The following is a 14,049-nucleotide window of genomic DNA, read 5'->3' on the forward strand; positions in this document are numbered from 1 at the left end:
CATCACTGGAGGTTTTTAAGAAGAGACTGGATTGGACAGTCAATTGTCTGAAATGATACGGGATCTTCTGCTTGGGCAGGGGGGTCTCCAAGATCCCTTCCAGTTCTATTCTGATTGATTGATTGATTGATTGATTGATTGATTGATAGTGTTGTCTGAGAGTCTTAATTGCTTTTGGGGTTGCTTTTCCACAAACAGCTAGATGTGAAACCTTACTTGTGAAACCATAAGGATTAGATGGGATTGCTGCTTATATGCCACCTTCAATACTATAAACTCAAGATGGTAGACTTCTCTAATTCTCCCTCCTATTTTCCCCACAACAGCAACTCTGTGACGTAAGCTGAGGTGAGAAAGAATGACACTCAGCCAGACCTTGTAGTCTCCTTGAAACTACTCTCTTAGTTTTAGTTTTTAGTCTGGTTCCTTAACCATTAAACTGAACTGGTTCTCTTCTACTGTAGGAAGAAAACAGAATAAGGTTATTTCATCCTTCCCATTTTTTCTGGGGCTTCTTGGTTACTTATCACATAGCTGTATTAAGCATTATTGCAGCACTTATGAAATTTATAGTTTTACATTTCTGGAATGCAAGACAACTTTAGCTGGATAAGCATCACTTCTGAGTAGTCATAATAGGTCTAGGATTTTGAGCGGCATTTAGGCGTCTGGCATTTATAATCTCATTAAATTTTAACAAGTGGAAGGTTACAATCTTACATTCATTAATCTGTAAATTAATTTTGTTGCATCTCATGGGGTTATTCAAGACTTAAAGGGTTTATTTCAGAGTAGACATTTATATGAATGTGTGTGTGTATTTTGTTAAACATATCAGACTCACCTATAATGGGTTTTTAAAAAATTTATATTGACCTACACATTGATCATCCCTTCCACTAGCAAAAATGTCCTGATGAAAGCCTGCTTTTTTTTCTACATATAAAACTGAATCTGCTTTTAAAAATTCTTTCAAAAATCAGGCTTTATTGGATGTAATAGGCATCAGAGGAAAAGATGAATGTGCACATGTGCACATGTGTACATATTAATACTAATGTTTTGGATTGCTCTACAGAGTTTTTTTTTATTATTTAAAAGAGTTATGTGGCCACTCATCCTATATACCATAGCATTGAGTGTTCTCAAAAACACAGACTTACTTACAATGACATTGATAGAGGCTGAAATACTAATCCAGTTAGCAGTCCTTTCTTCCTAGTGCTTCAGACTAAGCTCTCCATTTTCCAAAAGGTATTTCCAAAAGGATCATAAGCCATCTGCACGTTTATAAAGATTTGAAACTTATGTATTCCTGAAAACAAAATTGCTCCATTAAGAGGTGGCAATTATGTTCCTACTAGTAGAGAAACCAGCCATTAAATGCTGCGTAAAGCTGATTTATGCTTCTGAAATTGACCTGGACTAAATTTAAATGTTGAAATAGGCACTGATGGATATGCATCCAGAATTGCACTACTTCTCAAGTACTATCACTTTTCACTTTATCCTGAATGCATATTTTTTCATCGCAAGCCTTTTATTAAGTATTCACCCACAATGTAGCAGACTCGGTATTTTATTGAGTATATCCTTGGCAAAGGCTATCTAACAGGAATCTGCAGTCAGATTCCAGTATCTGAAGCAATCCTTCATAAAATCAATGTTCTGTATATTTTCATTGTTCAGTTTTGAAAGCAGTACATTTCTGGCTGCATATATTGCATTCTCTGTGCCATGCACAGAAGTGGTGAAACTTGATATTCCCACCATGTCTTAGTGGTAAAAGCAAAGGATATAATTTTCTTTTTTAAAGTCTTCTTTGTACTACAAGCAAAATGTAGATCACGTCATCAGGAGAGGATATGCTAAAATCAAATTCATAGGGACACTGCATAAGGACAATAAAATACTATTTACTGTGAAAAATATTAACATTATTGGTACTTCGTTCAAATTCGGCATTGGCGGAAACAGATAGCAAGTTTAACACTCCTCAATCATGTAATTTCAAATACGTACATTATTATGTGTGAGAATGGATTTAGCAGGTTTTCAACCTTTGTTCTTACCATGGTGGATCACTTGCCTTTTAAAAGTTCATTCTGAATCAGCATTTTACTTTGTACATATTTCTATTAGATTTTATTTCACTTTAAAACTGATATATGCCTGTATCCTTTGGAATAAAGAAGGTTTAGCTGTATAAATAAATGCAGTATGGATGTATGATCCCCCCCCCGCCGAGAATCTATTTGTGCCATTCTCTTTATTTTCTAATATTTGATCATAAGAAAAATTATGACTATATAAATGGGACATAACATAGGTTCATTATTGTACTATAAAAATCCTAACATTCGAACTCTTCTTACATTTTCTTTTTTAGCTTATATCAGGATAGAATTTTAGTTGCTCTAAAAGTAAATTTGTTTAGATGTTCTCAATCAGTTCTTACAATTAATAACTCACACAAGCCTTGAAGAAGATATATGAGTTTGGTTGAGGATAGAGATGTAGTAATGGGAAAAGTTAAGGTCAAGTATAAAGAGAAAAGGTCTTCTCCTAGAATGAACTTCTGGACTTGGAACCAGGATTCTAAGAAGAAAATCTTTGAGAAAAAATGGGAAATCTCTAGGAACTTAATGAAAAAAGGACTTAAAAGAAAAAGATTTACAAACTTGGGTGGGCTGTTTGTTTATGCCAAGGGGAGGGAGACAGGAGAGTTAAGGAAGCTGATTCAGGCATTGGCCATGTTAAACAAGGATCCAAGACAAATTATATTTTGGATGCACACTGAGAAAAGGAACTGTGGCAAAATCTCTCTTAGCTTCTTAGGCCAGCCTTCTTTATTAGTCAGAAGAAGGCTGGCTTAAGAAGCTAAAAAAAAAGATTAGCTAATCGATAGTTAATAGCTGTGCTCACCAGGAATTCCAAGAATTGTTTTTAAAACATTTGGAAGGTATCAGGTAGAGGAAGACTAACATAAGGATTAGATGTTCACTACTGGAAGAAAGTGGAAAGGAAGAAGTAGTTTGTAGGATTGACAGATAAGAGTTAGCCACATTTCCCTGCTAAGTGTGGGTAATAGGGTTGGAATCCAATACATCTGGAAATTGTCAGATCAAGGAAGACAGGACTGCTGTATCCTTAAGAGCTGTATATCAGTTGAATGCTGTTTATCCTATTTCTTAAAGCTAAGGATGTTATGAGGCCCAGGAAGCATATGGTATAGGATGGACAAGGAGAAAAGATCAAATTCCGGAAGTGGTGTTAACTTTTCTGCTACAAATTAAGAACTGCGTTCAAAGCACTTCCTAATATCTAAATCCTTAGACACAGCTTTCCCCATTTTATTTTTACTCACTGCCTGATAGTCCTATAATTCTTTTGCCTTTAGATATGGAAATCTGGAGATCTCAAACTGTGAAGAAGATGGGAGCCAGAACAATACGGAGACCAAAACAGTACTCAGGAAGTAAGTGTTGCATTTCTCTGAACAGCAAGAATCATAGCCAAGGTTGAATACCGAGAAAAGGATGTGGTCAGTATTCATCTGGAAATTATACACAAATCAGTTTATTACACAAAGGAATGTAGGAACTTTGTCACAACTCTATGAAAGATCAACCTCTTAGAAGACGAGAAGTTAACAGTCAAAATAAAACCAAACATAGAAACTAGAATTAGTAGATAAAATATTGGGCATTATCCAACCAAATTAGTTCCAATAAATAGATTAGGAAATACACGCTTCAGCATTTCCCATTGAAATGAAGGACTTAAATATAACTGTTACAATAGACATAACTTTATTCTATTCTGTACATTTACTTAACTAAAATTTATCTTACATTTTATGTTTAATATGTGAATGATTTCAGCATTGTGCTTGAAGGATTTCAGTCATCTCAATGCAAAATTTCACTGAAACAGAGTTATTGCATTTATGACAAATCAAGCTAGAAGCTGTTTTTAACTATCAGCCCTATAGAAAGGATATCAGGTTGAAATAGAGAACATTTTTAGTTTTAAAATGTACAAGGATTCTTTCCCTATAGTTGGGTGTGCTGCACAGGCAATCATCAAGAGGACGATTAAGCATAATTTCAGAGTCACTGTTACTAAGAGTGGTTCCATTTTCACCGATCTGTTAAATAGAACACACGTGGTGGTATGGGTCATCATGCATGAAACAACTTTAGCTTTTCCTCTTCCTCCCAAATATGCATGTTTCAATGTATGAGTGATTACTTCTCTGAAATAGGGACAATCTGTAAGCCTGACAGGATGTGAAATGCTAATGATGGTCTGGATATATACAAAATGTAAATTGCCTTGATGTTCTGCTTTCTCTGCAATACTGTAATTTCCAAAATCACTCTCGGTATGTATAATACTCCTTTCTTGTCCCTCATATTATGTTTCAGTCAATTTTATTCACTTCACAAGTTAATAGTGTAACATAAGTGGCACATACTGTATATCTCCTAGCACTCCAGCCCACATTCATCCATCTGATAAAACAGATTGCTATTTTCAAAAGTTCATCCCAGAGTAAGCCACTCTCTTTCTTTAGGAAAATCAAGGGAAAAGACTTGCGCTTGTTCAATTTTCATCTATAACCCTATGAATTTAGTATGATTGAGGGAGAAATAATTCAGTGAGTTTCATTGCTGAGAATACTTTTTAACCAATCCAAGTTTCCGAGCACCAATCTCAGAACAACAGTGTACTGCCTATAAAACTTAAACTTCTTACAATAAACAGAAACTTGAGGTTCCTGCTCCAGCATCTGAAAAGGCCCATAGTCTGATTCTTTTGTCCCTTCAGAAAAAGTAGTATGACTCTGAGCTAATTTATTAACCTTTCAGGTCTTGAGAAATGTCCTGCCTTGGCATTGACACAATGTCTTTTTTGGGTTAGACTTTCTGATTTTTCAATGCCTGGCAGAAAATAGTCCCTGCATTATTCTCTCCCTCTGCCCTTTTGTCATGAAGTACTCATTGTAGCTCACAAGATAATTTAAGCTATCTCAGATATGCCAAGGGGATTTTGGCATAAGATGGTGGAGAGATAAACTGGCTTGGCTTGGCTCCAGCCTATGCCATTGATTTCCTTCTGGTATTGGGCAAGTCTTTTGATCCTTGTATAATTTTTAAAATCCAGCTATAAAATTGAACTAGATTATTGTAGATACCTATTTTTCCTTCTCTGAGACATAGTGGATATTGAATTCCCCCGTCCTTGTGTCCTACAATTGCCCTCCTTTGGGAAATGATTTAAATTTTATCTTTGAAAATATATGTTAACTTTTTGCACTTCTGTGGCCACCAGTTATGGTATGCAAACAACAACATAAATATTTTTTAAAGAAGACCCAGGATTATGTAGGCAAATGATAATCTAAATAACTATTTTTTTTAAGAAAAAGAGACCTAGGAAATTAGCTTTTAGATGTAGTAATTAGTTTATCAAACACTAGAATCTTTGATGGTAAAATTGCAGGATCACTCTGGTTTTGTTTTGTTTTTTTGGAAATATCATTGCTTTTGATTTTGGTTTTAATGATGCACTTTCCAGTTAGTAGTTCTTCATGGTCAGGATTTCGTTGCCTTTGTCTCCTGTTAATTATTCCTCTGGTAAAGCAAGGTGTCCTCTTTCACTGTTATATAAATAATTGCATCAAAGAATGGAGTTAGTTGAAGCAACCACTGAATGAATGTGAAAGACTTCTTTTACCGCCTGGGAAATCCACAGTGAGAGCTGTTTTAAGTTTTGTTTGTGTTGAGTACAATCAACGTTCATTCTAGTAAAGGGTAAAATAACAAAAAAAAAACCTCATTGTGGCTGACCTAAGGAGAAAAAAGGCCAAATAGTGACAATTAAGAGAACTGGAAAATTGGGGAAGGTTCCAAAACAAGCCAAATTACTTGCACAATGGGAAAAGAGAGGAGTGAGATCATAGTGGTTTAGTACAGTCCACATAAATGCCAATATCATGAAATTATAGAGACCTATTATAACATGCATCCTTTCATCTCAGGAGCCTAAGTGTGTTTTCATTTATTTATTTTTTTGTATGGGGCCATATTTTGGCCTAACTCCTTGCAGAATATTTATTGTTGTAGGGAGTGGACGAATGTAGGATTCACTTTAGTAACTTTTTATATATTCTGCAAAATTGCAATGAGTAAGATGATGTGATGGTTTTTAGTTTTATTCAGCGAGTGCCATTATGTGCAGCTTTTAATATGTCACAGTTTGACCATGTTTTCATTGACCAGTTTAGCCCTGATAAACATGGCTGCCAAATGGATGATTGTATTTTTTTGGTCTCATTTAAACCCAACAAAATCTAAGTTGTTAATAGTTGAGCTCCAAGCTTTTAAATCTTGGGTTTTTCCTCTCCTGGCCTCGATTGTTATATTTATATCTGTATAGACTTGGATTACAGAGGAGCTGAATGAAAGATTTTAGATTTCCACTTAAAAAGCACAGTTTTCCGAAAGTATGACCGTGATTCCACATCATTTTTTCAAGAAATAGAAGGTAAAGTGTTAAAAAAAAAAATTTAAAAAGTTCTCACCAAGAAGGAAAGATTTCATTTGGTTAATTTTCTGTTTAAGATCTTGGAAACTAGCTCTGTCTGTGTTTTTAGCTGGCAGAAACAGGGAGTTACTTTTCAGGGACATTAAACATTGAGGCTGCTACAAGGTTTGGCTTTCAATCCAGGCTTTTCCGGAAAGCTTTCCTCCCTGATGTGCTGATTAAACAGTCAGCTGATGGGAGGCCAGTAAGTTATAAGGGCAGTCTGCATAGCTTGTTTTATTGCCTCCGTGTTGATTGACATGAGTTTGTAGGGAAACTCACAGCTTACTGTAACTTTGAACTCTACTAAGAGTGCAGCCACGTGTCTTATCCTTAATAATACCCACATTCTGAGTGGAATACAAAGGGAGAAACTTCACACCTTCCAAACAATAAAGTATATTGTTTGCTCCGGGCTGACATGCTTGTACTGTCCATGGAACTGATAACATGCCTCTCATCTTGTCAGGGCAAGCCTGGCTGGAACGATGATAAAGCTGACACAAAGCTATCATGAAGCAAAAGTGTCTTCATTTTCTTTCCTAAATAGGCAAGCCACAGAACCCGGTGAAATGCAATAAGCCATGTGAAGTCAGTGCTGGGAGCATCCGCCTTCCAGCACTGCCTTTAATTCTACGGACCCACCCCCTAATTAGCCACGGTTATCCCCCAATTATCCCATTTCCTCTATGTTAATCCCCCGCCAGCAGCCAACATCCAGCATAGGTGGCTATGGTTTGTGCCGAGCCATGTTCCCTCCGTCCGATCTGAACTTTCCCCCAGCGTCCAGAACCCCGCCAGTCTTGTGAGGGCTCATCAGCTGTGCTGCAGCAGTCTGCTGCCCGAGACATGGTTTTAGAACAGCGTAGTGGAGCAAGGGTTTCCCGTCTCCATCCAGGTCTGTTGCCGATCGTCTGGGACCATCTGAGAGGCACAATAGCTCTCCGGCGCCTCCCACGCGTTGGTAGGTGTTGTCCCGGTCGGTTGTTACTGTCCCTGCCACTGTGACGGCTGGCACCCTCACCCATCAGTGGCTCGACATGCCTACTCCACTGAGTTAGCTGCAATCTTATCTCCTGGTGAAAGACTATCACTTTCTGAATAGAGTGGTCACTTACACATTTCTGAAAAAAAAGTTCACATACATTTTTGTTAGAGTGATTTCTATGATTACTTCTCTGCAAATAATTGTTTGCAAATTTATACATGGAAAGTTTACCTATACAGACTCAGACTATATAGACCCATGAGAAAAACAATGATTAGGGGATCATTGTAAATGCCAAGTTTATGCTTTGTTAACTGTTGACAGATAACATCTAAGCTCCTGTTGCCCATTTTTATGGCTTTTCTGCCTTTAAGTACAACTTAGATGAGACAGCTCTTCCAGCTGACAGCACCTTTAAAAAGGAAAGCCTGCTCTATAAAGGATACAGCCATATTGATTTAAAGAGACGTTAGGAAAGAGTACAGAAATTCAGTTTCATGTAACATACGTACCGTACCCCAAAATAGGTTTTGCAGATTTTTGAGACAGGATTAAACATACTTAATACTGTAAGTATTAAATTTAAGGCCATAAATAGTTATGTAAGTAGACACTCATTCCCTAGTCACCTTCAGACTGGCCTATTGCAGTGTGCTTTACATGGGGCTGCCCTTGAAGAGTATCCTGAAGCTTCAGTTGGTACAGAATGCAGCAGAGTGAGCTACATTAGCTGCCAGTTTGCTTCCAGGTCCAATTCAAGATGCTGGTTTTAACCTTTCAGTCCTTCTTGGCATGGTAGTGGTTATCTGAGGGGACTGCCTCTCTCTGGTTACATCAGCACATCCTACTAGATCTGCAGGGTAGCCATGTTGCAGGTACATCAGCTAGAGATTTTCATTAGGTGGGTCCTAGGAGATGTTCCTTCTCTGTTGTGGCGCCCCATTATAGAATATTCTTACTCCCAAATTAGATTAGGTTCCTTTAGATATTCCATGAAGCCTCAAGTCATGGCTATGTTGTCAGGCAACCGGAGACTTGCACAGATGGCTCCATTTTTGAGATGGCCATTTTTATTCCCCCTTTGCTATGGTTTGTATTTTTACTTCTATGATATTTATTAATAAGTTTTTAAAATTTTGTTCTTATTGTTTTTATCTGATTGTTATTCACCATTCAGAGTCGCTTTTGGTGAGATGGGCAGCTATATAAATTTAATTAATAAAATAAATAAATAAAATAAACCTCTGTTGATGAAAATTTGTACACTATGAATCAAGTTCTCCAAAACTTTCATCAATGCTTTTTTAAAAGCTATAATCTTTTTTCCCAGTTCTGCACATTCCTTTCACTAATGCTAAGCCAAATTATTGTTATTTGGGGAGGGGCTGTTAGAATTCTTTGTTACCGAAACCTTTTGAAGCGCATTGAGACAACGCTTCCTGATTATGGAACTTCCAGATATGTGGACTTCAGCTTCTAGAATTCAGAGCAGTAACTTTGCTGGCTGTTGAATTTGGGGAGATGAATCCCACATTTGGAAGCACCCCATAGTGGAAAATACTGCATTCATAAATGAGGATTAGGGCACAGCATTAAGATTCTCTTTCACATTCTTGGACAATGTTCTTCAGCCTTGCGGCATCCAAATGGGCAGGATTACAGTTCCCAGTATTCCCAGCAGCATGGGAATTTGTCCAGGCTACCCAAAATTGATAGATGCCATTCTTTAATGTATCAGGAGGTTGCTATATAAAGGCTTTGCTAAGGCACAATGGTCTGAGCTTGGAATGTGCACACTGTAGAGAAAGAGAACAAGACTGAAGTGTTTCCCATCCACATCACATGTCAGTAACAATTTGTTGATGGGACTCTTGTTTGACTAGTACTTTTCTGCTGTTCTTTGCAGTGTGCATTTCGTCACAGTGAGGGCTGTTGAGCTTAAAACAGTTAATACTACAGGATTTATATGGTTTTTGTTTTCATTCGGCATTTCCTTTTCAGAGAATAACAAGAACAGTCAGTCTTTCAACTTCAGTTGTACTTGCTTGCTAGTATGCATAAGAGACCTTAGTTACAGATGGAAATCTAGGGCAAGCCTCCACTTGATACTGAGAATGTGATTCAGCCCTGAAATTCTGCAAGAGCTGAGATTTTTTAGCCCAGGGTATTGGAGCAGAATGCTACAAAGTGTGATGTTTAAAAGTTAGTTTTGTGTGAGACTAGAGGAAGGAGATTTTTATGTACCTTTCTTATTCCTTTACTTTGGGTAGCAATTTTGGGGGACATGTTTATATAGCTGATGTGTATCAGTTTCACGGTGCAGCTGACTTGGCTTTCCTAAGCACATCTTATTATTTATTTATTTAGTTTGCAATATTTATATCCTGCCTGAATCCTAACAGGATTCTGGGCAGGTAAGAACAAGATAAAACATATAATCCAAAAACCAAACCAAAAAAAAGCCAAAAATCAGGACAAGTCACCATGAAATAATTAAGGATTGAAAGCATGTTCAAACAAGTAAGTTTTAACTGATTTGAGAAATGTAAGCAGGGTTGTGGTAATATGTAATTCTGGGTAGATGGTATTCCAAGAAAGTGGGGGGGGTCACAGGTTTTAATCTGAGTTTGTTTGATCCTATCCAGATCCTCAAAGCCTCCAGATATGGTTCAGAATTTCCAGCCTGGCTTGGGCTGGTAGTATATAATTGTGTTGTGGCCTGTCGGCTGCTGGTCCGTCCAGCAGCTGAATGAGATGAGGCAGCATGGGAGTCAGGGCCAACATCAAGACAACCTGAGAGCTCTGAGGGGGAAGAGGGAATGGAGCTGTCAGAGATAGAGACAGAGACAGAGGCAGAGCCTGGGCCTTCCATCAGCCCTAAGATGGAGAGTCAAACCCAACCCCCCCCAGGTCTGGAGCTGGCTGATGAGGAAGAGGAGGAACAGCTGGGTCCAATGCCTGACACACAGATGCACAGAAGGCAGAGGAGAGGAGAGCAGTGAAAATCTATGGGCTGATCCTTGGGATAGAAGAGCCACCGCTGCTAGCGAAGCCCCACCCTAGCTCTGGGGGATAAAAGGCAGGGGGGGCCGAGATGAAGAGGTGTGGCAGACAACTGTTCATCTCCTTGCTGGACAGACTTGTTAGCCTGCTGTGTGAGAGAGAGAAATTTTTTGCCAGGGCTGCTGGTGCTCCTAATGAAGGAAACATTTATTTAACCACAGAGGGTTTGTCAAGTTTAGGAGCCAGATCAGAACAAATCGACTGTCATCACATAGCGATGACATCTCACCCCATATTAATGGATGATCTCCCACATCCATTCCATGATCATCAATTGCTCTTTGGTAGTTGACCAGCACTCAACACCATACAGTGCTACTGAGCAGATCATCACTTTATATACTTTTAGTTTTAGGTGAATTGATAAATGCCTATTGGAGAACACTCCAATAACCTCCTTCCACCTCTGCCACGGTATTTTCATCCTTGCATGTACCACCGTTTTGCTCTGCAACTAGGATCCTAAGCAATTGAAGGAGTTTGGCTTCACTAGATCTTTGTTACTGACCTGAATGATGGAGGTGCTAGGGCTAGTCTTTAGATACTCCTTCTTCTTGATATTGAGGTGCAAATCAAATTGGCTAAGAAGCTTATTCCCTGTCTGGATACAGTGGAGTAGTTCTTCCCTGATGGTAAACTGTGAACAGGACATTGTTAGTATGGAGCAAGGCCCAGGGAGGACTCAGTGATGCAGGCCTTACATAATGGTATCCCTGATGAGAATGTACAATGGTGGCAATAATGCCAAGCCTTGGTGCATACTATATTTCACAAGAAAATGGTCAGAAAGGCTGGAGGTAAATAATACTTGGCTGCTGGTATAAACATAAAGCACCTGGACCCATTTTATGAGTGCTTTGGGCATAAATGGTCACAAAGTGCATACAAAGTGCATCTCAGTTGATGCAAAACGTGATCTATTTTTTTTTTTAAGATTGCGGAAAGCAAGTGTCATGACTTCTGTTTGCTATGCTTCTACATGAATATATGAGCCACCAAAATGGCACTGGTGAGTCTCAAGCCTTTGACCAAACCCTACTGATTGATACTGATTTCAACAAGGACATGGAGGTGCTGGTTGAGTCCAACACATTGTTACCTTTAGAATGATCTCAGAATTATCGCACCATTGATTTTAACCTACTTTGGGTTTTTAAGTTTTGTTGCATGACCTGGAATATAATGATATCGATGTAGCTGACTGTATATGATGTATTTCTGTTTTGCAGTGCCATAGCCTCAATACTGAGAGCCTGGCTAGACCAATGCTCGGAGGATTTCCAAGAGCCACCTCATTTCCTTTGTTTGCAGAAACTGCTGGATTATCTGACCAGGATCATGCCAGGCTCGGACCCTGAAAGAAGGGCACAGCAACTCTTGGAGCAGTTTCAGAAGCAAGAAGTAGTAAACAACAGTAAGGATATTCTGCAAATATTTTAACAACTACTTTTTATAAGGAAGCAGTCATTGCACTGTTTTCGGCATTTATTATGCTGTGATATCAGTTGGAATACAGTAGGGGGAAAAAAAGGAATAGTGGATTGTAAACTTTTAATTTAGTGTGCTTGGCGAATCAGTTTTCTGACTTTTCTCTGTAGGAAGGTGAGGAGCCGAATGCTTCTGCCAAATTCCCTAACATTTAAAATGCTGCTTTGAGATGATTATCAGCTTAAGTGCAGCTTGCAAGTTTTCAAAATAAATTCACCATTGCTCTGATGTTTCACTTAAAATTGGTCTCTCCTGTGATCCAGCAGCAGATTTTTTTTTAATTATTATTATTTTCCTTTGCTTCTTTCATGACAAAGGAAGTGTCTGTGACTGTTTTTTCCTATCTGAATGGTCTGGTGCTGACATCCGAGGACAAAAGGAAAATTTACGTTAGCAGGTCAAAATGCCACTGGAACAATTGTGAACAGTAGTGACACTGGAATGCTGCTTGCAGTGTCAGGACTGATAAATAGCCTTCCCCCTTCCCCCAAGACAGAAGGTTTCCTATGGGCATAATTAGCATATCTAGAAAGCCATTGGAATTTGCCTGATGAACACAACCAAATGAATGTCCAGTTTTCACAGAAAAGTAGTAGGAAATGGATAGGAAATGATAGTACGCAATAAGGAATGAATGCAATAAACTTCAGAAATTCTTTCCCCTTTGAATATTATCTATCTGAATGTTGCAAAATGTACAAATTATACAATTAGTCATCCTTGGCACCAAATAAATGGACTTTTTTTTTTTCTCCCAAAGGAAAAATGTAAATGGTTCTTCTCATCCGAAATTTCAAAATCTCCTAGGGTTGTTAATTTGTACCTAATGAATACATATATCAAACAAAGGAAGTCTAAATGCTGAGAACTATAATTAGCTGTTTACAGAATAAAAAGTTCCCACAGAAGTTCCTAGGCACAGCAGATACTCTAGGTACAGAAGTCTTGCCTCTTGCCTTCTTATTGAAAAAAAAAGGAACATTATTTCAGCTGAATATAAGATGTTATCAGTGAGAACCCTCAATCCAGATCTTCATCACATAAAAAAAAATTAAAAGTTGATGCAAATTTTACAGAAAAAAAAAATACAGGAATTGCTATAGCTTGTGTAATATCTAACAGCAATGGTCATCTCAGAAACCAGATGCTATAGACCAGTGATGGCTAACCTTTTTGCCATCATGTGCCAGGAGCAGGAGAGTGCGGGGGGGTCATGTGCATGCCCACTCCCATAATTCTATGCCCCCCGCGCATGTGCGCCCCTCCCGCTCCTGGCACGCGATGGCCCGGTGGGCCCATTTTTCTTTCTCCCCAGGCTCCTGTTCTGCCCCAGCTCCCAAGGATTGTGACACACACCAACGGTCCTTAACAAAGTTATAACATACCAAAAATAAGCAAAGTCCGGCAAAGGTTAGCAACCAGCCCAGACAACAAGATACTCTCCAAAATGCTCTGTAATAATTACATGTTGTTTCCAGCAAGAAATTACTAACTGCATGCGACTTAAATAGGCTAAGGGAGTGGCCAATTATCCTCAAACCTTACTCTCAAGGAGACCTCCTCCTCCTGAGTAGCCACTTCTGCCTTTTGGCAGCCCTGCATGCTCGAGCATTGAGGAGAGGCTCCTCCACTTCACACTCTCCACTTGAAGGAGCCTCTGGAAGTTCTGAAGGCCCTGGCTGAGTCTCTATCTCTATCTCTATCTCTATCACCACAACCTCTTCAGCCTCCTCGCTGTCCGATGTAAGCGCCGGCTGCGCAGGCTGCTGGTGCGACCCCACACCAGCCTCCTCGTCATCGGGATCAGCCACGATCCGCGCAGGCCGCTGGTGGGCCACAAGAGCTCCAGAGCCTTTCTAGGAGACTGGGGAGGGCAAAAACAGCCTTCCTTACACACACACTCCCGGAGGCCCTCCGGA

At 39.0% G+C, this 14,049-nt stretch overlaps 1 protein-coding gene across 1 annotated transcript in view; it reads left to right on the forward strand.

The window, feature by feature from the left end:
• Positions 1–14,049, forward strand: part of RGL1 (ral guanine nucleotide dissociation stimulator like 1) — a 106,137-nt gene that overhangs the window by 60,510 nt on the left and 31,578 nt on the right. Inside the window, exons 4-5 of the mRNA XM_070939279.1 lie at positions 3,401–3,478; positions 11,872–12,056. Coding sequence (XP_070795380.1) covers positions 3,401–3,478; positions 11,872–12,056 — 263 coding nt within the window. The remainder of the gene's footprint in view (positions 1–3,400; positions 3,479–11,871; positions 12,057–14,049) is intronic.

This window comes from Pituophis catenifer, unplaced genomic scaffold (genome assembly GCF_029215685.1).
Source record: "Pituophis catenifer annectens isolate HBS135680 unplaced genomic scaffold, rPitCat1.0.hap2 SCAF_3, whole genome shotgun sequence".
Classification (NCBI taxonomy): Eukaryota; Metazoa; Chordata; class Lepidosauria; order Squamata; family Colubridae; genus Pituophis; species Pituophis catenifer.